Source organism: Schistocerca cancellata, chromosome 2 (genome assembly GCF_023864275.1).
Source record: "Schistocerca cancellata isolate TAMUIC-IGC-003103 chromosome 2, iqSchCanc2.1, whole genome shotgun sequence".
Lineage (NCBI taxonomy): Eukaryota > Metazoa > Arthropoda > Insecta > Orthoptera > Acrididae > Schistocerca > Schistocerca cancellata.
In genome coordinates, this window is record NC_064627.1 from 836,399,886 (window position 1) to 836,425,765 (window position 25,880).

Below are 25,880 nucleotides of genomic sequence, written 5' to 3' on the forward strand. Positions count from 1 at the left end.
CAGTCAACATGTTTGAAGGACAATGTAAACGCATACGTCAACTAGTACGAGATGTATTAAAAAAAATAACAATATTTGACTCTTTGCAACTGTTTCGGTGTCGAAACCATCCCCTGTCGCTCATTAGCTGAAATCAGTCATAATTATTGTTTACCTACGAGACACATTTTTCTGATTGAAAAAAAAAAAACTGTTTTGATGACGTGATATGTACTGTAGTTCTTGTAATAGGGGTCGGGTTTGACATGTGCTGCAGCTTAATCATTTAAGATTACAAGCTATGTCATTTTCAAGGTCTCCTCTCTCAGTGTCTTGCCGACGTGGTGGATTTCCCCTACAGTTGGCATGCACTGGACACTGTGTATATACATTATACTATATAGTACAATGAGCGCCGGAATCAGTGTTTTTGAACAACCGTAGAAAATGTTGTACTTAGAAGTGAGTGAATGAATGCAATAGATGTTTATATGCCTGCAACATTAGATTAGTAGCTTCGTGGGGGAATCCCGTCGATGTAGAATGATAAACATGCCTGTTGTTAATCGTTCACCGGATGGTATTTAACAAATGAGATTTCAAATAGAAATTGTATATGATTGTGCATTTTTAGTTGATTTGTTGTATTTCAGCAATGAAACGTATCGTAGTAATTATAATTTATGTTACTCTTGTACATATTAACATTGTTGAAGCAGGGTACTTTGATCTATTAACAAATGCCGTTTCTGGAGTTTGGTGTCAAGCTTTCGAATGCTGTGATTCTACGTGGGAAAACGCCGACGTCTCACGTAAGTATTAAAAAAGAAAAATCATGATTATAAAAAGGACAGTGGACGGAGTTATTTAAATTATTAATCTTATGTAAAATATGTTAGCAGCCGGCACAGCTTTCCTAGAATGACGGTGACGAAAACAGAGTAATCATTATTTTTTTCGTGGATTTATAGTCATAGCTTACCTAATTTCATAAGTCCTTTATCATATGTATAGACATGATAATTAGCTAAGACTAAAAAAATCTATTTAGATTTAAAGAAAACTCATTTACACCTACCGTGTAAAAAATTGATTTTAAGTTGTTAATTTTTCAGTGTTTTGAGTGATGAAATTCGTACAGTGTAAATCGGTTCACAGATTAATAAAAAAAAATCAAGCCAATGAACTTGCAGAAGCTTTGTGGGAATGAAGTCTCGCGCAAAATCTTTCGCTCATTTATTTATTGTGTAAGAGGTTTATTATGAACGAAAGATATTGATCGAATGGGACAAGTATAAGAGTACAGGCTTTACAGTTTTGTTATTTAGGCCTACTGGAAATTTTGTAGCTGATTAGTAGAGAAAACCAAATTTCACCCACTCACTGTTCATTACTGTTAATATTGCTTTATATCCATCACGGAATTAGGATAAGTAATTTTACATCCATTCCCATTCATATATAGTTGTTTTACGTTTCTGCTCTGTAAGCCCACATGTATTACAGAGTAGAGTAAGGATACTGCTTGGGAATGTCATGAGACATTTTCTATTTCCCTTCACAGTTGAAGTAAACGAAAAAAAAAGTCATTGTTTTATACCTGTGTGCTTTATGTTTTACATTTCCATTACTATTTTACCTAATAATGAGACAAGTTCATTGTGAGACTTATAACTGCACTGATTGTTTCACAGAAATGTACTTATTAACATTACACACTGTGAACCTTTATTGTAGACCCATCCAGAGAAATTTATTTGGCACATCAGTGGAGATGTCTTGTACTAATGAAATTGATCAGTCATGATCTGTGGTGATTGGTTTTTGTCTATTTATCGGACTAATGTGTAATAATGGGCTCCACACTAAAATGATGGTTGAGGTGATGGGTGGACCTTTAGAGTAGCCCCAGAGAACCATAACCTGATGTGTGGCTTATGTTTAAAACAGATTTAAGTGGTCATAGGCCTGCTGTGTGTACAAGGAAGAAACTGAATCATGTAGAAAGATGACCAAAAAATGTATTGCACATGACCTGTTTTAAACAGTGGTAAATATTTAACTGTTAGAATGTAAGAATATTGTAAAGTGGATAACTGTACATCTTGCAGTGTTTTCTAAGCAGTCTGCATTGTGGATTAAGTACAATCTTTTTAGCAATCTACCAATGGACTGAACTCTGCCACCTGCTACAGTTTAACCTCTTAGGTTTGCCCATGTTACCACAATTTGTGACTTGCAGGTGTTTGAATGGGTTGACTGATCCATTTGATACTCATCGATACTGTCGTATACTATATTTGGCATTTTGTGAATTACACAGTTTGACATTACTGAACATTTAAGGCAAGTTGCCAGTGTTGACAACACTATGCAGTTTCAAGATCTGGCAGAATATTTCTGCAGCATTTTTTTTTACTACCTAATATTTAAGCATTAGATAACTGCTTCATTAATTGTGACGTTACTATTAATAGAGTCTGATAGGTCATTAATATACAACATGAACAGCAAGGGTCCGTACTTTCCTAGTACAGACCTGAAATTACTTTTACATCTGTTGAATATGCTACATCAAAGATAACCAGCTGTGTCTTCGCACCCAGAATTCTTCAATCCAGTCTCAAACTTCATTTGATACCATGTATGTTGCACCTTTGCTGATAAACATTAGTATGGTACTGACTGAAACACTTTTTGGGAGCAAGTGAATGCTGCTTCAACCTGATTGTCTTGATCCATGCCTTTCATGACGTCGTGCAAGAAACGTCAGAGATGGGTTTGGCATGGATGGCGTCATTCTGTTTTAGATAACCTGATTACCTTATTAGTGCTAAGAATATGTTCTAAGATAATATCAGTGGTATTAGATAATTGTTTTATGGACCACATCTGCTACTCATATACATTTTTGTATTCCAGTATTTCAGTGCAACACTATACTGATCATCACCGAAGCCACTTTCCCTTGTCCTATAATTTTCAGCATTAACTCACACTAGATGGCAATCAAAACTTGTTTTGTTGGTACAATTAGAAATGTTTTCTAAAACTATTGAGAGAAAACCATATTGCTTCACATGTAGAATAATATTTGTGTCTGAAATGACAGTTGACAATTTGTGTCAGAACTAAGACTAGAAACTGCACTTCCTGTTTTTTTTTTTTTATGTGTTGTACTTTTAAAGCATGCGTCCTGGCCTGACCAAATTCTCTTTTTCAATTGATGCTTCCTACTAAATGTAAGAAAAAATATTCTCAAATCGAGTGCTGATTAGACAATCCCTGTGCTTTACTGAGTGTGGTTCTGTTGGAGTTGGTGTGCCGTTGCCTTCTTTTGACCTTTGAAGTGATCTACCTGGCCAATTATAGGAGATCTACCGTTTACCGTGGACCCCAAAGCACAGTGCAGCTTGGCGTTTTGCACATTAACAAAACATTGTTACAAGTGTTCCTTTAGACAACTGCATCATTCGTGAATGCCTCACAAAGCCTCCAACATTATCCTCTCGACTATTTATATTCATTGTAAGTAAATATTAACGGGCTTACAAAACTAACTTGAAGTTGTCTTGACACCATTCAGGTTTGTTCTGTTAGGAACAGTGTATTGTTCTGTTTGAATTAATGTACTGAATCCATTCACAAGTCTAGTCTGATGCTTGTTAAGCTTGTATTTTGTTTGCTGAACAACAGTGCAGAACTGAACTGAATGACTTTCCAGAAGTCGAGGAACCACCTGGACACCTTTAGGGCCTATCTATGGTGCTCTCAATCTCGTGGACAAACAAGTGGAGTTTTGCAAGTTCTCTGTTTGCAGAATCCATTTTAATTTTGGAATATAGACTTTTGTTCTATGAGTGAGCGTAGAACGTGTTCCACAATTCTGCAACGATTAATATTAGTGATGTAGGCTTACAATTACATGCATGTGTTCAGTGACTTTTTGTTCCAATCACTAGGTACCCGTCCTTGCTTAAGTGATCTATGACTGCTAGAAGGGAGGAAGTTCTTTCACATAATCTCCATAAGCCCCCTCCCCCCCCCCCCCACCTCCCTCCAGCCCCTATGGCTGTCTCATCCAATCTAGTTGCCTTTCCACTTCTGAGCAGTTTTAGTTGATTTTCTACACTGTGATAGCTTATGTCGGCATGTGCAATATCGAAATTCATTCGGTGATTGAAAAGAGCAACTATATTGGAGTAAAATTTAAAAGAGCAACTATATTGTAGTAAAATGTAGTGTACAATTTCAGGAGATCGAATTCAGTGTTCTGTATGTCATCTTCTGGTTCGGTGCCTCTTTGGGCACTGAGCGACTGGATAAGTTATTTTGATTCACTTACTGACTTTACATAAGGCTAGTGATATGGTCACTTGTTTCCTTCCCCAATGTTAACTGATTTGCAAAGTTTGGCGCAGTTAGTTATTGGAAGGTCTAAGACATTGTCCTCAGGTATAAGTTCTTTAACTACTTGCTTGAAGTAATTTTCATACTAGACATTCCAAACAGACCCGATCTGGGGCAGGCAGCTATTCAAAATGAAAGCGATGGTAACACCCAGAACACTCTAATGAATCCTCTTCTCTGTCAACAGGGTCATTCCATGTGAAATCAACAAATAAAAAAATAAATTTTAAATTTGATGATTTATAGTTTTGTGATCTTTTTTGTCATTTTGTTCTACCTATCAAAATAAGGTAAAATAAGAAATTAAAGATTTTTAGATGTTACATTTTTAAGTTATTTAATTTTTAAAGTTTCCACAATTGTGCTATTTTTGTCATGTTTTGGAACCTTAACACGACCATACCTCAAAAATCATTTGACTTATAGACTTGCCATATTATTCAGTTTTTTTATAGGCTTTAGAAGTATGTCTATGTGGCTATATTCAAATAAAAAGGATAAATTTTCCCAAACCAAATTCTTTTCAAAATTTGCATTTTTTTGTTGAAAAAATTTGTCTGGTGTGCACTGTTTGTTAACATTTACACCAAATTTCATGATGGTATTCTAGTGAGAACATATTGAATAAATTTTATTTTTCCTGAGATTTGTTTTGCCTGCTGTCCCACAACAGCACTCAGGCTGGCTCATAAAACTAATGTTAAAATGAAAGTATTCTTTACAAATTAAGCACACTTCAGTTAATCAAAACAAAACAAGCCATACAACAGTTTAAAATGGGAGTTTACAGAACTGTATTTTTGTCCCAATTTGAAAATAATTTCTTACTTTAATGATTGCACTGCAGCACAATATAAAAATCTCAAAAACATTTATAATTTTTGTCATTATTTTGAAGATTTGACAGGAATTGAGGCAGAATGGCATTTTTATGCTACTACACATGGAAAGGGGTTCGCTGCACATTAAAAAGGCTTGAATTCAAAGCTAGTTTGCAGAATCCTATGACTAATTGAATATTAACTCATGTTAATATACAGGGTGTCCTATTTATCTTGACCACCCTAAATAACTGTTTGTCCAGATGCAAATTACAAAATGTTTCAAGCAAATGTTCTTGACCTGTCAGGGAGATATCAATCAGCATGATTGCCTTCATTGTAGCGTTGTTTTTTACAAAGATATGAACAGTGGTATGACTTTTTTAAATGGCACCCTGTATTTTTTATTCAGTAATTCATTTGCTCTCTGAAATATCTATTCAAATATGTATCACAGTATACCCCTCACTGAAACACAACGTTATTAATTACATAACAGAACATTGACTTTGAGCCCGGGATCACAAACTCATTCACTTTCTGGAGTTGTCAGAAAACAAATGAAAACCCAGTCAAAACATAACACAAAATTGACTTTGACTCTCCTGTACCAATGCCCAGGAGTAGAACATTCGAAGGTGCTCAAAGTGGTGACCCTGGACACTAATACACTGGTGCACTCGTTGAGTGAAAGAATTATTTACTGCTTCCAGTGTTGCCTGCTGAAGAGAGTTACAAGTAAGCACGATACGTTCCTGCAAAAATGTCCTCTGGAGTTGTTGAAATATCGTGATAGACAACGTCTTTAATGCATCCCCAAAGAAAAAAATCCAGATGATTTAAATCCGGAGACCTAGCAGGCCAAGTAACTGTTCCTCCTCGACCAATCCATCTGGCAGGATACCTTCCATTCAGAACATGACGTGCACTCAAGGCATTATGTGCTGGACATCCATCGTGTTGATACCACATAAGTATTCTGGTTCTTAGCAGCACTTCATCCAGAAGAGGAGGAAGAACCAGTCTGTGGAAGTTGGCATACGCTGTGCTGTTTAGACTACCATTGATGAAATAAGGGCCAATAATTGTAGTACTAAGCATCTCACACCAGACGTGAACTCTCCACTGGCACTGATGTTCCATCTGTCTAAGCCATCGTGGGTTCTCGCTGGACCAATAATGCATGTTCCTTGTATTTACCTGTCCTTTGTTTGAGAAGGAACATTCATTGGTAAATAGAACACTGGAGAAGAAGTTCGGGTTGGTGAAGATTTGCTGCTGTGCCCACTGACAGAACTGTACATGATTCTGGAAATCATTCCCATGCAATTCTTGATGTAAGTGTACATGGTAAGGATGGAACTGGTAATGTGTAAGAATATGATGTACACTGGTTTTAGGAACGCCAGTCTCGTGTTCAAGCTGTCTTACGTATGCTCACATGTGGATTCACTGCAATGGAAGTGAGAACAGTAACTTTGGCAGCTTCGTCTGTGTGAGTGCTACAACAATTATGTTGTTGTGGGTTGGAGCTTCCCGTTTCCTGAAGGGTCACAACAAGACAAGAAAACATCCTCCGGGAAGATGGGTTCTCGTCAGGATATCGCTCTCTGTACAGTTCCATTGCTTGGGTAGCATTTCGCCTACCTTCAACAACAAGAAAAGAGATGTTATGTCGATGCACTTGGTAGGAAGGATAGCCTTTACTGTATGCCTACTCCACACAACAGTATGGCTAGGGCCCCCCCCCCCCCCCCCTCCCGTCGGGCAGACCGGGTGCCGGTCTTCCTATTTGACGCCACATCGGCGGCCTGCAGTCAATGAGGATGATAAGATGATGGTGATGACAGCACAACACCCAGTCCTTGGGCGGAGAAAATTCCTCGACCCAGCCGGGAATCGAACCTGGGCCCAGAGGATTGACAACTCGTCACGTTGCCCATTCAGCTACCAGAGGCGGACACTTAGTTACAATAATAAATATTAACTCCCTTCCAACTAAACTACTGTACTAAATGTACCCGTATAGTACTAAATGTACCCATGCATAAGAAAACAGTATTGCAATTACTGTTCTGCTATCTTACATTCCCCATAAATGAGTAGGATTTCGTTGGTGTACATTCTACTCACACAACTAACAATGGTAGATGGAATCACTGATGTGCATTCTATTTATGTTTGTATTTGTCCTCTGTCAACGTCAGCTCGTGGGTGTGTTCCATGAGCCCGAGTACCTGCACTAAGTGCTGGGAGCGCCAACGTCATTGTTGTGTTACTAATTAATAACATTGTATTTCAGTGAATGGTACACTGTGATACATTTTTAGATAAGTATTTAGGAGAGGAAATGAATTACTGAATAAAAATTAGAGCACGCCATTTAAAAAAGTCATATCTTTGCAAAAAAAACATAGCTACAATGAAGGCTGTCATGCTGACTGATGTCCCACTGATGGCTAAAGAACATTTGCTTGAAAAATTTTGTAATTTGTGTCTGAATAAACAATTATTTAGGGTGGTCAAGATAAATGGGACACACTGTATATTTAACTGATGTTAGGTGTTATTTTTTCTGAAATTCTCAGCTGGCTGTTATCACTGATCACCAAACATGCAAGAGCTGCATTCACAACACCACACAAAATTACATGGCAGTGGTCGTCAGCAGACTACCAGTGTCATTTAGTGTGGTGTTGTTGATTCGGATCTTGCACATTTCCAGATTGGCAATGACAGCCATCTGTAATTCTGGGAAAATAATACCTAACAAAAGTAGATGTATATATTAATATATGTGTTAAGATTGGGCTGGGAGTCTCAAAATAAATCTTGTATTTTTAATACATCCTTGCAACCAGAGGATCTTTTAGTTACAATTTATTTATTTAGTCCTATGGCTTGGGCCATCCGTCAGGCAGACCGTTCGCTGGGTGCCGGTCTTTCAATTTGACGCCACATCGGCGACCGGCAGTCGATGAGTATGATAAGATGATGGTGATGACAACACAACACCCAGTCCTTGGGCGGAGAAAATTCCTCGACCCAGCCGGGAATCGAACGCGGGCCCAGAGGATTGACAACCCGTCACGCTGCCCATTGAGCTACCAGGGGCGGACACTTAGTTACAATAATAAATATTAACTCCCTTCCAACTGTTGGAATCGTGTCAAGCAAATATCCCATCAGTCTTTTTTTCAATGTGGCAAATGACGATCATGTTGCAGAAGAAATGAGCTAGACAAAAAGATCTTATGAAGCGTTAGTGGTCATAGGGACTCAGAAATATCATACATTTACTCCCGTGAGCAAAGCCTTGGTTAAACCAAAAGTCATTTATGATTTTAAGGATTTTGATGCTCGTAAAATTCAAGTTGACACAGATGCAGATGCCATGCCTTTTGAACAGATTGTAGGATTTGTCACTGTTGTGACAACAAAAGGTGGACAGCTTGTGTGCTATTGAGAGTTGGAAAAGAAAGAGAAGTAAACCTCATATTTGTGCATCCTTGTGGATCAGTTCCTTCTTTTTCATACCGAAGAAGACCAGATAAATTGTTTGTTCCAAAAGACATCATATTTTGCTAAATATGCCCCACAGCTTCCACTGGAAAAACATACAGACTATTAGGTGAAGAGATACAAAGAAGCTCATAGATTATTTTGGAAAAGACTATGTTGTAATATCAGTAATACTGCTTGAGAGGACACAGTTACATCATTTAGAACAAGGCTGTAATATATAATCTTAGACTCTAATGAGATTGTAATTGGATCACCATAATGTTTTTCTTGTTGATGATGAATAGGTATCGTCTTATTGCGAGGCACTCAAATAACACAATACTAAATAGTAACAGCTTTGGGAATTTTTAATTAATAATATCAATTAATATTATTATACTTGTAAAATAAAGGTACAGTTAAGTTAATTATTTATTGCCTTTATTGAGTGCGTTTTGTTATGGTGTGTGTTAAAATGTTTTCACAGTTAACAGAGAAAGCTAAAAGTGATTCAAAATTTAAATGTAGGATTCTGATAATCTAATAAATCAGTAGTCATGAAATAAAAAATAAGTGATGGTACAGCCTTGTTTTGTTTTCATCCTTTGATCTTTCTATTACAGCATAATAATAAGCATAAAGTCCTACGTACTACATGCTGGATACTAAGTTCGCTAGCAAAATAAAATTTATTGTAACATGTTCACATTGAAATATCATCATGAAATCTGGCTCATACATTAACAAATGATGTTGGTTTGACAACACACATTTTATAAATTTAATGAAGTTTTAGATACTTTAAAGCTTAAAGGAAACCGAATAAAATTGTGCAATTCAAATGTTAAAAGTCAAATAAAGTCTCAAAATGTGACAAAAATCACATAATTTTGGAACCTTTTGATATCAATAATTCGAAAACATAAAATTCAAAAAAGAAAAAAATAATTAATTTGGGGTTTTTCATGCAGGCAACTACTGCTACCAATTTATAAAAATGTATCAAATTGTGAGATGTCAAGAACCAGACCATTGGTTGGTTTCACATGGAAGGACCCAACTGCTTTAATTGCACGACTTCCCCATATCTGGAATATTTAAGTCTCGCCATATTACAATAGCATGATCAGAAAACTTCCTCGGGTATTCTCTAAGTAATGTTTGAAGGCCATGCCACTGCATCTCCTGACACAGGTGATCCATAAAAGTGTCAGATTACCATGTTTTACTCACCGTTGATCTTTACCTTTAGCCAGACTATTCCACATTCAGCATCTTTAATAACCTCACGATATACTATAGGGGTCTTTATGTCAATAAATACACCACCATCTGTGGTACCTATCCTATCCTATCCTATCCTATCCTAGCCTTGGGATGTGTATTCCAATCAGAATTTAGTATTTTGCTGCTGATCATTTCCAATTCCAGTAAACTTTCTGTTCCTGATACTTTGTGGGTATCATTACTTTAAAAAAGCAAGACTATTCGGGGATCTTAGCATGGATGCCCATGCAGTTGACTGATAACATTGTGTGAAATGAGTAGGTTTACTTAAATGTGCGGTACAGTGTTACTTGACAAGACAGTGGGTGGAGTACTTACGACATTAATGTTGAACATTATGGAACAGATATGTTTCTGTTGTGTTGTGGTAGGGACTCATTAATTTTATTCATCTGATATGGTCATTGTTCCTTCATCAGATCCATCAACTCAGCACATCAAGACACCGGCTCATTTTCTGGAATAAAATTATTCAGATTTGTGTGCATCCACACTGGTCCGTGTGGTTTAGATAAACAACTTAAGACAAATACATGAATATTTCTTTCATCCAGATTATGGTGTACTTAATCTCGTGTCCTATTCCAACTGGACTGGATGTCCATCATTGACCAGCCTTTTTCTGGAAATAGTAATTCTACAGCTACACTTTATTGATTTTAGTTTATGTATTCATATTTCTTCTACACATATAGTCCCAAGGTGACAGCCTTTTTCTGCAGCATTCAGCCAAGTTGTCAAATTGGAACCTGGCATTGTCACTGGGCACTTTGTAAATATTTATCCACTATCTGTAGAAAAATACTTTTATCAATTATGCACTTACAAGTACATTTTCCTTCTAAGTTAATGTAGGGTATAAAGAACACAGTCTTGAAGAGACACTTAAACACCTATCTTTTTTTTTCATTGAAACCAGTTGTAGAACAATCTTAACAGATGTTTCTTATTGTTTCAAACAATGGAAATTGAGTATTGAATAATGACTATCTTATGAAAGGAATAGTTTGCTACTTGTCATGTAACGAAGATGTTAAGTCACTGTATTGTGAATTTTTTAACGTTTATTTGAATTTTATCACCATATGTGACAGATAGAAGAGTTTATTTTCCATCTTTATAGCTGATTCTTGTAATGAAACTATTTGTATTAAGGTTAGTTTGAAAGAACCCCCATTAAATGATTGTTATTGTTATTCTCTTTCCTTTTTCAGGTTTGGATTATGAACTGGCAGAAAAACTGTATGGGCAACACATAGCTCATGACTTAATTGTCAATGCGATAAGAAGTCATGTGAAAGGTAATAATCATAAACCTTTAGTGATGAGCTTTCATGGCTGGCCGGGCGGTGGGAAGAATTATGTTACAAAGTTTATCATGAAGAACTTATTCAAGAATGGCGAAACTGATAAACATGTACACATTTTTTCTGGGAAAGCTCATTTTCCTTTAATTCAAGAAGTTTATTTATACCAGGTAGGAGAAATAAGTACTTTGTTTTCACATTGTATTGGAAAGTAACAAGATAGAGGCATTTTAGTCAGAATTTTTACTAGATGCAAAACTGTATTGTTTGATCTTACGTATACCTCTCTTTGAGTTCCCTTCCACTCTCTCCTACTGTATCTCCCTTAACCTTGTGTCTGTACTGACTTCCTCTCTTAATCCATGAATATTGTTGTTTCGATCAGATGGAGGAAATTTAAATAAGCCTGGTGTCTCTCCTAAGAGTCTTCGGGTGCTTATCTCTAGTGTTTTCTATATGATATCAAAAATTCTGGCAGCAAATTGTAGCCACAGAGAGATAGAGAGCGAGAGAGAGAGAGAGAGAGAGAGAGAGAGAGAGAGAGGGAGAAATATGCCAGGCATTCTGGCCTGAGCCACTGGAGTTGGCATTCGTGTGTACATGAGGTACACTTGCTTGTGTGTATGAGTAGTGTGTGTATCTGTCTTTCTTTTGTCTCTGTTTTATTGATGGAGGCTGTGGCTGAAAGCTTTGTAAGTGTCTTTTAGTTATGCCTGTCTGCAACTTAACGTGTCTTCTTTACAGCAAGTAGCAGTCTCTTTCCCTACATTGTTGATAAACCTTGCACATAGAATGAATTTTTCACTCTACGAAAGGGGAGGAGACATGTGGAGTTTAACATCCCTGCCTGGTAGTTAATTATTTAGTTTCATGTTCTGTGGCTCATTCATACGAGTAATTGTAAAGATCTAAAATGAGTCAATTTACATTCCCATTACAAATTAATATGTAAATATGGCCATAAAAGCTGATCATGTGTGTTTTTTAAATTACAGTATTACAGTTGTGAGTTAATAATTCGTACCCATTACCTTTTACACATTACAAAATTAGGAAATCTTCTGTGGAATGGAAGGAGTTCCCAAGGAGAAACTTTTTCAGTTTGTTCTCAGATTTAACTGTGCAGTCTGTCAGACATTTTTGTATCATTGGGTTAGTGATCAAAAATTTTGTTGTCAGCGTTGTGCATTCCTTTTTGTGCTAAAGAGAACTTTAATGTGAAGTAATGAATTTCATTTTTTTCTTCTGGTGATGTAATTATGTACATCATTATGCCTTTTGAACTACAGTGAGTTATTTATAACAAAATTCATGAGGGAATAAATATACTGTGAAGCAATAGTCACAATATCCAACTTGTTAAACATTGTCTACAAAACTTCCTGGCAGATTAAAACTGTGTGCCGGGCCGAGACTCGAACTCAGGACCTTTGCCTTTCGCAGGAGAGCTTATGTAAAGTTTGGAAGGTAGGAGACGAGGTACTGGCAGAAGTAAAGCTGTGAGGATGGGGCGTGAGTCGTGCTTGGGTAGCTCAGTTGGTAGAGCACTTGCCCGCGAAAGGCAAAGTTTCGTAGTTCGAGTCTCGGCCCGGCACACAGTTTTAATCTGCCAAGAATTTTTATATCAGCACACACTCCGCTGCAGAGTGAAAATCTCAATATGTCTACAAGATGATCATGGATGAACACCACATATTATTCTTACAGCAAATTTTTGACCAGTGAAGATGTTCTCTCTTAAAGTTCAGTTACCCTATAACATCATCCTATATCACATTACTGAATGAAAATACGCAAAATATGTCAACTTACTTATTTGCCGCTCCCCAAGATTTGCAATAATTCAAAGTGCAAATGTGGCTGAAGTTGTTTTTGGAGTTCCAAAATGTATTTTTCCAGTTTAAATTCTCATTAATATGGACACTTAAAAATTTTGACTTTTATACCCTATTTATTACTTGCTCGCTGTGTGTTGATGTAGTACATCTAGATGTGCAGAACTGAAAATGTTGTGTCTTTTTGACCTTGAGATTGAGGTTATTTGCCGAAAACCACTAAATAATAGTTTTAAGAATCTTGCATACTGTTGTTTTTTTTGCTGTATGTTTGGGTTGATTAAAATACTAGTGTCATTTGCAAAAAGAACTAATTCTGCTTGTTATACAAGGTATTCATAATTACAGTTCCAGTTTCAAAACACTTTAGATAGAGAACCATTGTTCAGAATGATGTCAAATTTGAACAGTGTATTATTGACTCAAGGAGAAATGCCATAGAACAAAATAAAAATATTAAAAAAAAATGAACCAGTAGATATAAATGGGGTTGGCTACAAATGACAGATGAATCGCAATGTGGCGGCTATGCTTTGAGTTGCACAGCACACTACCCAAACTGTTCAGAATGGATGTTGGCACAAGTTTGGCAGTCAACTGTTGTGGCACTGTGAGTTAGATAATCCGATCCACCATGGCAGTCTACATCTAAATCCATACTCCGCAAGCCACCTGACAGTGTGTGGAATTGTACTACATTGCGCACTGCATGTTTTCAGTTCAGCTACATTTGTAATTGGAGCACTGAACCTGACATCTTTCAGATAACCCCACAGGCAGAAGTCACACATATTAAGAACAGGTGGTCTGGATGGCCAGGCTGTAGGGAAACGATGACTGATAAACTCTAGCGTTTCCAAAATGCCTCTACAGCTTCCACTTCACTGACTGTCCACTGTGCAGAGGAGCACCATATAACATAAAAATGATCCTACCCCACACATCCATACTGTTGAAGGATTGGAATGACTGCGCAAAAGACTCTCACAGCATTTACCAGGGACAGTATGTATAAGAGGACCTGCATGAATCATCTCGGAAAAATATGGCCCTATGATAAATGATAATCCTACAGAAATAAACAAAAAATATATCTATTCAAAAAAGCAGATAAAAATTCACATGACGCCTTTCTGAGAGATAATTTCCACTCCTTCCAAATTAACAATGTAGGTGTAGACCAGATGTGGTTTGAATTCAAAGAAATAGTATTGGCAGCAATTGAGAGATTTGTACCAATTAAATTAATAAACAGTGGAGCTGATCCTCCTCGGTACACAAACATGTTCAGAACATTATTGCAGAAACAGTGAAAAAAAAATGCCAGATTTAAAGGGACATAAAATCTCCAAGATCGGCAATCTTTTACAGAAGCTCGAAATTTAGTGCAGACTTCAATGTGAGGTGATTATAATACAATGGAACTTTGTCTCGAAACCTGGCAGAAAATCCAAAGAGATTCTGGTCGTAAGTGAAGTATGCTAGTGGCAAGACAAAATCAACACTTCCTCTGCGCAATTAACAGTGGAAATACTATAGAAGACAGTGCTGCCAAAGCAGAGTTACTAAGCACAGTCTTCTGAAATTCCTTCACCAAAGACGACGATGTAAATATTACAGAATTCGAATCAAGAACAGCTGCCAACATGAGTAACATAGAAGTAGATATCGTCGGAGTAGTGAAGCAACTTAAATCACTTAATGAAAGCAAGTCTTCCAATCCAGACTGTATACCATTTAGATTCTTTAAGAGTATGCTGATACAATAGCTCCATATACAAATGTTCGCCCGACAAAAGATCTGTACCCTAAGACTGGAAAGTTGCACAGGTCACACCAGAAAGGTAGTAGGAGTAATCCACTAAATTACAGGCCCATACACCTAACATCGATATGTAGCAGGATCATGGAACATATATTTTCTATCTATTGTGAATTACTCAGTTGCTGTTTTACAGCCATGTTTAAAATTGTGAACATATATTGTGTTCGAACATTATGAATTATCTCAAAGAGAATGGTCCATTAACTCACAGTCAACACATATTTAGCAAACATCGTTCTTGTGAAACACTACTGGCCCATTACTCACACGAAGCCTTGAATGCTGTTGACAAGGGATTTCAAATTGATTCTGTATTTCTAGATTTCTAGAAGGTTTTTGACACGGTAGCACATAAGCGGCTTGTAGTTAAATTGCATGCGTATGGAATATTGTCTCAGTTATGTGACTGGATTTGTGATTTACTATTGGAGAGGTCACAGTTGGTAGTAATTGATGGAAAGTCATCGAGTAAAACAGATGTGATTTCTGGAGTTCCCCCCGAGGCAGTGTTATATGACCATTGCTGTTCCTTATCTATATAAACAATTTGGGAGGCAATGTGAGCAGCCGTCTTAGGTTGTTTGCAGATGTTGCTGTTGTTTATCGACTACTAAAGTCATCAGGAGATCAAAACAAATTACAAAATGATTTAGAAAAGATATCTGTATGGTGCGAAAATTGGCAATTGACCGTAAATAACGAAAAGTGTCAGGTCATCCACATCAGTGCTAAAAGGAATCTTTTAAACTTGATTACACAATAAATCAGTGAAATCTAAAGGCTCTAAATTCAACTAAATACTTAGAAATTAAAATTACAAACAACTTAAATTGGAAGGAACACATAGAAATTGTTGTGGGGACAGTTAACCAAAGACTGTGTTTCATTGGTGGGACACTTAGAAAAGGTAACATATCTAGAGAGACTGCCTGCACTACCCTGGTCCGTCCACTTTCAGAATACTGCTGTGATGTGTGGGATCCTTACCAGATCAGATTGACAGGGTACATCAAGAAAGTTCAAAGAAGAGCAGCATGTTTTGTATTACTGAGAAGTAGGTGAGAGAGTGTCACTGAAATGATACAGGATTTGGTGTGAACATAATTAAAACAAAGGCGTTTTTCGCTGCAGCAGAATCTTCCTATGAAATTTCAGTCACCAATTTTCTCCTCAGAATGCGAAAATATTTTGTTGCCATCAACATACTTCGAGAGAAATGATCATCATAAAATGAGGGAAATCAGAGTTCGCATAGAAAGATTATAGGTGTTTGTTTTTTATGCACGCTGTACTAGATTGAAATAATAGAAAATTATTGTGAAGGTGGTTCAATGAACACACTGCCAGGCACTGAAATGTGATTTGCAGAGTATTCATATACACTCCTGGAAATAGAAAAAAGAACACATTGACACCGGTGTGTCAGACCCACCATACTTGCTCCGGACACTGCGAGAGGGCTGTACAAGCAATGATCACACGCACGGCACAGCGGACACACCAGGAACCGCGGTGTTGGCCGTCGAATGGCGCTAGCTGCGCAGCATTTGTGCACCGCCGCCGTCAGTGTCAGCCAGTTTGCTGTGGCATACGGAGCTCCATCGCAGTCTTTAACACTGGTAGCATGCCGCGACAGCGTGGACGTGAACCGTATGTGCAGTTGACGGACTTTGAGCGAGGGCGTATAGTGGGCATGCGGGAGGCCGGGTGGACGTACCGCCGAATTGCTCAACACGTGGGGCGTGAGGTCTCCACAGTACATCGATGTTGTCGCCAGTGGTCGGCGGAAGGTGCACGTGCCCGTCGACCTGGGACCGGACCACAGCGACGCACGGATGCACGCCAAGACCGTAGGATCCTACGCAGTGCCGTAGGGGACCGCACCGCCACTTCCCAGCAAATTAGGGACACTGTTGCTCCTGGGGTATCGGCGAGGACCATTCGCAACCGTCTCCATGAAGCTGGGCTACGGTCCCGCACACTGTTAGGCCGTCTTCCGCTCACGCCCCAACATCGTGCAGCCCGCCTCCAGTGGTGTCGTGACAGGCGTGAATGGAGGGACGAATGGAGACGTGTCGTCTTCAGCGATGAGAGTCGCTTCTGCCTTGGTGCCAATGATGGTTGTATGCGTGTTTGGCGCCGTGCAGGTGAGCGCCACAATCAGGACTGCATACGACCGAGGCACACAGGGCCAACACCCGGCATCATGGTGTGGGGAGCGATCTCCTACACTGGCCGTACACCACTGGTGATCGTCGAGGGGACACTGAATAGTGCACGGTACATCCAAACCGTCATCGAACCCATCGTTCTACCATTCCTAGACCGGCAAGGGAACTTGCTGTTCCAACAGGACAGTGCACGTCCGCATGTATCCCGTGCCACCCAACGTGCTTTAGAAGGTGTAAGTCAACTACCCTGGCCAGCAAGATCTCCGGATCTGTCCCCCATTGAGCATGTTTGGGACTGGATGAAGCGTCGTCTCACGCGGTCTGCACGTCCAGCACGAACGCTGGTCCAACTGAGGCGCCAGGTGGAAATGGCATGGCAAGCCGTTCCACAGGACTACATCCAGCATCTCTACGATCGTCTCCATGGGAGAAAAGCAGCCTGCATTGCTGCGAAAGGTGGATATACACTGTACTAGTGCCGACATTGTGCATGCTCCGTTGCCTGTGTCTGTGTGCCTGTGGTTCTGTCAGTGTGATCATGTGATGTATCTGACCCCAGGAATGTGTCAATAAAGTTTCCCCTTCCTGGGACAATGAATTCACGGTGTTCTTATTTCAATTTCCAGGAGTGTAGATGTAGATGTCATCAATCCATACCACATTATCACCTTTGCAGAATGAAGAGGGACTGGTTGATGTGCATTTGAATTTTCCATCACCCATATTCTGTTGTTCTGCATTTTGATATGTTCTCAGAGTTGGAAATCGCCTTTGTCTTCCCATAGAATATTCATGACTGTTCATTGTCCACTTCCGCTTGAGCCAGAAATTCCAGAGTGAACATTGTCGTGCTGGCAGGTCAGCAAGAAGTAACTCCTGAACATGGATGATTTTGTATGAATAGGAGTGCAGAATGTTTTGTAGGATTTTATGCACCGTGCTGCAGGTGTGTCCAATGTTCAGGCAATTCCCCATGCACTGCATGTTTGCACACCACCGCTTGACCCCTCCTGCAGTGGTGGGACCACATTTTAGACAGACACCGTATCAACTGCTCTTATCTCTCTTCCACACTGCATTTCAGAAGAATCTGCCTTTTCAAATTTTTTAATCATTTTTCTACAGACCCTTAGCAGATATTGGACCAACAGCTTTTTTCATACTCTTGAGTGTCTGGAACTTCTGTGGTGCTCCGGTGTCCAGTCACCATCAGTGGCACGCTATCCTTCATGGAGACAGTCATGTTGCGTGTCTCAGATGCAAATTAAGGAACAGCCATGTGCCGCACATCTATTGGTTTGCATATTCTGATGCATTCAGTGCCACCTATTATTTTCGTTAATTTTTTCTTTCCTCCCCCCATGATGTTTCCGCCTGCGTCAGTAATATGCTGTTCAAATTTGATTCTGAGCAGTGGTTCTCCTTCTGCAGCCTCTTGGAACTGGAACTTTAATTATGGACACCGTGTATTTTAGACGGAAAGTTGTTTACAAGTATGAGGAACAATGGTGGATTTAAGATTGAGCCTTCTGGAACCTCATAAGTTATTTCTCCCCCGTCAAAAGAATTTATCTTGCTTACACTGGTTGAATTTATTGTGACTTTTTGCATTGTTTAGTTATGTATGACATTATGTATTGGTTTATCCAGGAGAATATTGTGATTTACACAGTCAAATGTGTAAAATAAGTCAGACAGAATACCAACTGGTGCTATTTTGTTATTTAGTGGTTGTAAAATTGAGTGAATGAATGTGTAAATGACATTCTCAATTGAGCAACTCTTCAGAAATCCAAACTGTGATTTACTGAGGATATTATTGTTACTCACATGGGATACTATTCTAATGTACCTGACCTTACGAAAAATTTTAACAATTGATGTCTGTAGTGAAATGGGTGGGTAGTTATTGACATCTCTATACCGAGATTTAGCAAAGGCATATTCCAGTCTCCCTGGAAAAATGCCCTGAGTTAGTGATGCATTACATATTTCAGAAAAGACGATTCTTATTACATAGGTGAAAGTTGCCAGTACTCTGTTGGAACCTACATCAAATCCAGATGAGCTTTTATTTTTTGGAGAACATATAAATTTCTTAATTCCAAAAGAAGAAATGGATGAGTCATCATCTAATTGAATTTTATGCAAGCTGCTTGTTCATCATACTCTTTCCATTTTTTTCTAGGACATTTTGTCCCTTTATTTTCTAATACATTTAAGAAATGATAGTTAAGCATGTCTACTACCTGTTACTGGTCATTTATAGCCTTTCCATTAAAGTTAATAATGATTTTGTTCTTTTCCATGGCTTGTTGCTCTATGTCTCGTTCCACTACTTTCCATGTAGCCTTGAGTCTGTTGCCAGAATTTTAAGTCCTGGCGTAACATGCATGTTCCTCGATTTTTATTAATATTTCTTAAGAATTTAAGAGTAGTTCTCATAGAGTGCAGCTATTGCAGAATCTTTACTTGTTCTTTCCAGTGGATAACAAATCCTTTTTCTTTAACCTTCTAGAGATCCATGGTTTTCTTATGTAGCCATTTAAAGTTCTTACTGATTAGCTTATGTGGAAAATTGTTTTCAAATAATGAAAAAATGATATAACGAATTATTTAGGAATAAAGGAGATGACTCACTGAAAGGCAGAAGCGCTGTGTCATCAATAAGTACACAAACAAAAGGTACAGAGTTTGGCTGTGGGCTATCTAGGGATGCAGGTAGAGGGGGCAGGTGCTGGACAGCTGGGCATGCAGTTCATAGGCTAGGGCTTGAGATAACAACATACAACCAGCTGATGTAGGCGACACAAATCAACACACACGGGAGGGGGGGCAACGAGTTACCTTAGTAAGGTTACTGGACCAAAGGATGCACTGTAAGGATAGCTCCCATTGCGCAGCCCAGAAAACCTGATGGTGGTGGGGAGGATCCAGATGGCACAGGTTGTGAAGCAGCTATAGAAATCTCGCATGTCACTCTCTGCTGAGTGATGTGCCACTGAGTGGTCAAGCTTGTTTTTGGCAGTAGTTTGGCGGTGGTGATTCATTCTAGTTGACACCAGGTTGGTTGTCATATCAGTGTAAAATGCTGTGTAGTGGTTGCAGCAGAGCTGGTATGTAACATGGCTGCTTTCACAGGTGGCCCAGCCTCTGATGGGGTAGTATAAGCCTGTGGCGAGACTGGGGAGGGTGTTGCTGGGTGGGCAGATTGGGCAGGTCTTGCATCTGGGGGTTCCATAGAAGTATGATCCCTGTGGCAGAGGTTTGGGAGAGGGAGTGGCTTAGGGATGAACTAGGATGTTGAGTAGGTTGGATGGGAGGTGGTTGTATATATCTTGGGTAGGATGTCTGTCATTTCAGGGCATGATAGATAACCAAAGCCCTGACAAAAGACATGGTGCAGTCATTCCAGTCCGGGGTGGTAGTGCATGACAAGGAGGCGGGTATGTGTGAGGATATGGCACGGGAGTCCTGTTTGGGAATCAGGAAGTTATTGCCTGTCTGCGAAAGCCTTTGTGCGGCCTTCAGCGTACTGGGTGAGAGTGTTCGTATCACTGCAGATGTGTCTACCACGGGTGACCAGGCTGTGTGGGAGGGATTTTTTTTTATGTGGAAGGGGTGTGGCAGCTGTCAAAGTGTAGGCACGTTGGTGATTGGTGGGTTTGATGTGGACCATGGTGTGGATGGAGCCATATGAGAGGAGGAGATCGACATCTTGGAAGGTGGCATGATGGATCGAGGAGGACCAGGTGAAGTGGATGGGAGAGAAGGTGTTGAGGTTGTGGGGGAATGAGGATAATTTGTCTTGGTCTTGCGTCCAGAATATGAAGATGTCATCAATAAACCTGAACCAGACAAGAGGCTTGGAGTTTTGGGAAGCTAGGAATGTTTCCTCGTGGTGACCTATGAAGAGGTTGGCATAGGAGGATACCATGCGGGTCCTCTTGGCTCTGCCATGAATTTGTTTGTATACCTTCACTTCAAAAGTGAAGCAATTATGGTTTAGGACGTGGTTGGTTAAGTGTGTGAGGAATGAAGTGGTTGGTTTGAGATCTGCGGGGCATTGGAAATAGGGTTCAGTTGTAGCAAGGCCATGCGCATGAGGAATGATGGTGTATAGGGAGCTTGCATCAACAGTGATGAGGGGGTAGGGTTGTGGGGATGGTGCAGAGCCAATGCAGGAAGCTATTGGTATCTTTAATGTGAGAAGTCAGGTTTTGGACAAATCATTGGGGATGTTGATCAACAAGAACCGAGATTCTTTTGGTGGGGGCACTGTAACCAGCCACAGTGGGGTGCCCAGGATTGTTAGGTTTGTGGATTTTGTGGAGCATGTAGAATGTTGGTGTGGAAGCTGTTGTTGGGGTGAATAGGGAGATGGATTCAGGGGTGAGGTTCTGGGAACGGACTTCCGGAATGGGATCACTTTGGCAGAGCTCGTAAGCGGAGGTGTTGGACAACAGGCAGAGGCCTTCCGCCAGATAGTCACTCCAGTTCATCATAACAGTGGTGGAACCTTTGTCTGCTCGAAGGATGATCAGGTCGGGATCTGCTTTTAGGTTGTGTAGGGCAGTCCTTTCTTTTGTTGAAAGGTTATTGTTCTTAGGGAGGGACCTGAGGAAGGATGGTGAGGCCAGGTTGGAAGTTAGGAGTTCCTGGAAGTTGACCAGGGGATGGGGGCAAAGAAGTGTTTCCACTGTAGGGGGCAGGAGAAGGCGAGTAGGTATGTCACAAGTCCAGCATCGTTAGACCTGGGAGTAGGGCTGAATTGAGATTGTATAGGACTGAAATTTCTGTGGGGGCTGAAACTTTTGGTGGATAGGTTAACAACAATGTTCTGGTAATATTTTGGCCCCGATTTTGATGGTGTGTTGGTAGGGGGTTTTGGAGGATGTAGGAGGTTGAAAAGGTCGGCTAGGCAGGTACTGGGTGCTATGAGGGGTTGATGAGGAGGAGCACTGCAGGTAAGATGGGGGTTGGATAGTGGTGCCTCAGGGTGGGAATAGGATGTCAGCAGGATGGGTAAGTTGTGGAGGTGGGGTTTGGAGTATTCTTCAAGGTGTTGGGAGTGTCAGGATTCCAATTTGGGTGATGAGATGTAGGCAGTGGTGATTGCATAGTAACAGTATTTTGCAGAGGGAGTGGAGGTGGTTCAGGGATGCCTGTGCCATGGAGATTTTTTTTGTAGAACCAGGTTTGTGAGGGAAAGGGACTAGCGGAATCTGAAAAGATGGTTACTGTGGAAGGAAGGGTGAGATGCAGAAATAGGGATTTTATTGGTTAGACTATGGGGGAGAGGGGGTGGCTTAGGCAGCATTTAACAGGATGCGGGACAGGTTTTTGGTTGTGGTCGGGAATTTTTCTGAACTGGTTCATATAAATAGAGGAAGGGGGCCAATGTAGAGGGCGTGGGGGAAGGGGGGGGGGGGACAGTACTGAGGAAAGAAGTTGGCATTGAAAGTGGTGAGTAAAGGTGTCAGGTGGTTGTAGGGGGAGTCGAATAACATTGACGTGTGTAAGGAATGAAAGGAATTACATTGGGTCAGGGGGTAGTGTTGGCACTGGGGTATGTTTGATCGCACGTGGTGTATCATCAGGCTCATGAAATAAATCCAATTGCGTGATTTATCGTTGCATGTAGGAGATAAAAAGGAAACAAGGACTGGCAGATTGGGAGTGATATGTGATGGAAGGAGGGTTTTGAGTTGCTAGAAGAGTGTTATGCTGTTATTGGGAGTTGCATGGCACTTGGAGTTGTGCGCACAGCTGTCGTAATGGACATGACCGATGGAAGCTATATTTACAGCACATCCTTTGCTCCTGTAACCTTCGTGGCGTAAACCTAAGGTAACTCGATAATCTCCCCCCCCCCCCCCCCCCCCTTTTTCCAACACTCATCTCCCACCCCCTAGTTTGTGCACGCGCGCTCGTGTGTGTGTGTGTGTGTGTGTGTGTGTGTGTGTGTGTGTGCGTGCGCGTGCGCGTGCACACGCACGCATGCACAGCATGTGCACCCTGTTTGTGTCCCCATATCAGCCAGTTTTGTGCTGTTATCTCATGCCTAGTCTACGAAATCATGTGCGGAGCAGTCTGCCACCTGCCTCCTCTATCTGCACCCCTAGCTAGCCCACAGATGGCTCCCAACTCTCCCATGAGCTGCTAGTCACTTCCCCCAACCCCTCGCTATCTCCTGCCTCTCTCCATCTCTCATTCCTCCCCATCCCACACTCCCACCTCTCCCCCTGTGGGTCTGGGGGTTAGAATAGGCCCGAGGTATTCCTGCCTGTTGTAAGAGGCAACTAAAAGGAGTTTCACACGTTTCGGCCTTTATGTGATGGTACCCTGTAGGGTTTGACCTTCATTCTTCAAAATTTTCGTGAAGAGCGAGCCAATTGGGGAAGGGTGCCTTGCAAGGTGCATCGTGTCCATCGTGCATTGAGGTCTTTACCCACGTATGCCAAGGAGTAGATGCCCATCCCCATGGGGGCATCAGGACTCCGGTAAATGCCATCCTGCCAGGTGGCCTTTGCTGCGGCAGGGTGGCCTCTGTGGGGAGGGCCCCTGGTTTTAGTGGGTGGCATCAGGGCTGATGACACGCAATGAAGCGTAGTCCATCATCTCTTGCTAGTGGTGAAACGCCTGCAATCTCTAAGCGATCATGAGCTCACTTCAACGCACAGAAGTATGACCCCAAATCGTTCCCCTCCCTGACCACACCATGGGAGGAACATCAGGCTAAGGATGGCAGTAGATCTTATTCACCCTGGTACCTTGTATGTTCGAGAGCTGATGGCGAATCTTTCATGACGATGAAGCCTCAGTTTTTTGTTGAGCATTTAGAGGACAAGTTCGGGGAGGTGGAGGGCTTGTCCAAAATGAGATCTGGGTCAGTCTTGATCAAAACAGCACCCTCTGCCCAGTCACAGGAGTTACTCGCTTGTGACAAGCTGGGGGATGTTTCTGTAACCATCACACACCGTAAGAGCTTAAATATGGTCCAGGGTATCATATTTCACAGAGACCTTCGTTTGCAGTCCGACAATGAGCTGCACGCCAATTTAGAGCGGTGATGTGTACATTTCGTCTGACGTGTCCACTGGGGTCCAAAGGATAATCAGGTTGCCACCGGCCCTTCATCTTGGCCTTTGAGGGTAATACATTGCCTGAGAAGGTCAAGGTGATGGTCTACCGGTGTGATGTAAAGCCCTATATCCCTCCCCCGATGCGATGCTTTAAGTGCTGGAAGTTCGGCCATATGTCTTCCCGCTGTACTTCTAGCGTCACATGTCGAGATTGTGGACGCCCAGCACATCCCAATACTCCATGTGCCCCGCCTCCCATCTGTGTCAACTGTGGAGAGCACCATTCGCCTTGCTCGCCTGACTGCAGGATTCTCCAGAAAGAAAGGAAAATCGTGGAGTAAAAGACCCTGGACAGGCTGACCTACACTGAGGCTAAGAGAAAATTTGAACGCCTGCATCCTGTGCGTGAGACATCGTCTTAAGCCGCTGCTACAGTAGTTCTGGCACCATCAGCTCTGCCAACCCAGGTCACTTCTCAGAGCCAGAAGACTACACCTGCCCCCTTGAACTGTGGCGGGCATTTCCCTCCCTGTTGCTCCTGCATACCTACTTCGGGAGCAACACCCCACAACCATCAGTCTTCTTCGGCTTCTCTCGCTAGGAACGGGTCCCTTGGGTCACTCCTTTCCCAGTTTTTTTAGTGGGAAAGATGACACCTGCCAGTGGCTGAAGAGCCCAAAAGCAGCTGGTCATACGGCTTCACACTTATCCCGGAGACTGAGCCAGTGAAGTCCCCCCAGCCAGGAAAACCCAAGGAGTGGCGAGAGAAATCCAAAAAGAAAACCTCTAAGACCAAGTAAATTGCAGTGGCACCCACACCACCGCTACCTACGAGCTCTGCGGCTGAGGATGAGGTAGAGATTTTGGCATTCGCTTACGACCTATATCTCGCCAGACCCTCAGACAGAATGCATATGGACTGCTCGGGTAATAAGTCGGTGGCAGCAGGTGACCCTGAGGTGTAAACTGCCTAATTGAATGTTCCGTGCCTTCCCAGTCTCACGATGACATCATCCTCCAGTGGAATTGCAGCGATTCTTTCCATCCCCTGGCTGAGCTACGGCTACTGTTGAGCTTTAACCTGCTATCTGCCTTGCCCCCCAGGAAACCTGGTTCCCAGCAATGCAGACCCCTGCCCTCTGCAGCTATAAGGGATATTACAGGAACCGTAGCGACTATAATCGAATGTCAGGTGGAGTTTGCATTTTTGTCCTAAATTCGGTATGTAGTAAACATGTGCCCCTTCGAACCCCTCTTGAAGCTGTGGCTGTCAGAATAAGGAAGATGCAGGAAATAACTGCCTGTGGTGTATATCTTCTTCCAGATGGTGCAGTACCCCTGAATGTATTAGCTGCACTGATTCATCAACTCCCTAAACCTTTCCTACTTCTTGTGGGGTGGTACAATGCTTACTGGCCGAGGCAGAGATGTTGAAACTTTACTGTCACAATTTTACCTCTGCCTCTTAAATGCTGTGGCCGCCATACATTTCAGTATGACTCATGGTAGTTACTTGGCCACTGATTTATCAATTTGCAGCCCAGGACTTCTCCCATCTATCCACTGGAGAGCACACGTTGACCTGTGTGGCAGTGACCACTTCCCATCTTCCTGTCACTGCTCCAGCGTCAGGCACACCGACGCCTGCCCAGATGG

The 25,880-nt window shown here is 41.3% G+C and overlaps 1 protein-coding gene across 2 annotated transcripts in view; it reads left to right on the top strand.

Annotated features, from left to right (window-relative positions):
• Window positions 1-287: 287 nt before the first annotated feature.
• The window catches only part of LOC126162747 (torsin-1B-like), an 88,221-nt gene continuing 62,628 nt past the window's right edge, over window positions 288-25,880 (top strand). Inside the window, exons 1-3 of one of the 2 annotated variants that reach the window (XM_049919427.1) lie at window positions 296-441; window positions 699-791; window positions 11,216-11,478. In XM_049919427.1, the coding sequence (XP_049775384.1) occupies window positions 11,326-11,478 (153 nt within the window). In that variant the 5' untranslated portion in view covers window positions 296-441; window positions 699-791; window positions 11,216-11,325. Of the gene's footprint in view, window positions 792-11,215; window positions 11,479-25,880 lie in introns of both variants that reach the window. The other variant, XM_049919426.1, reaches the window with a different exon arrangement.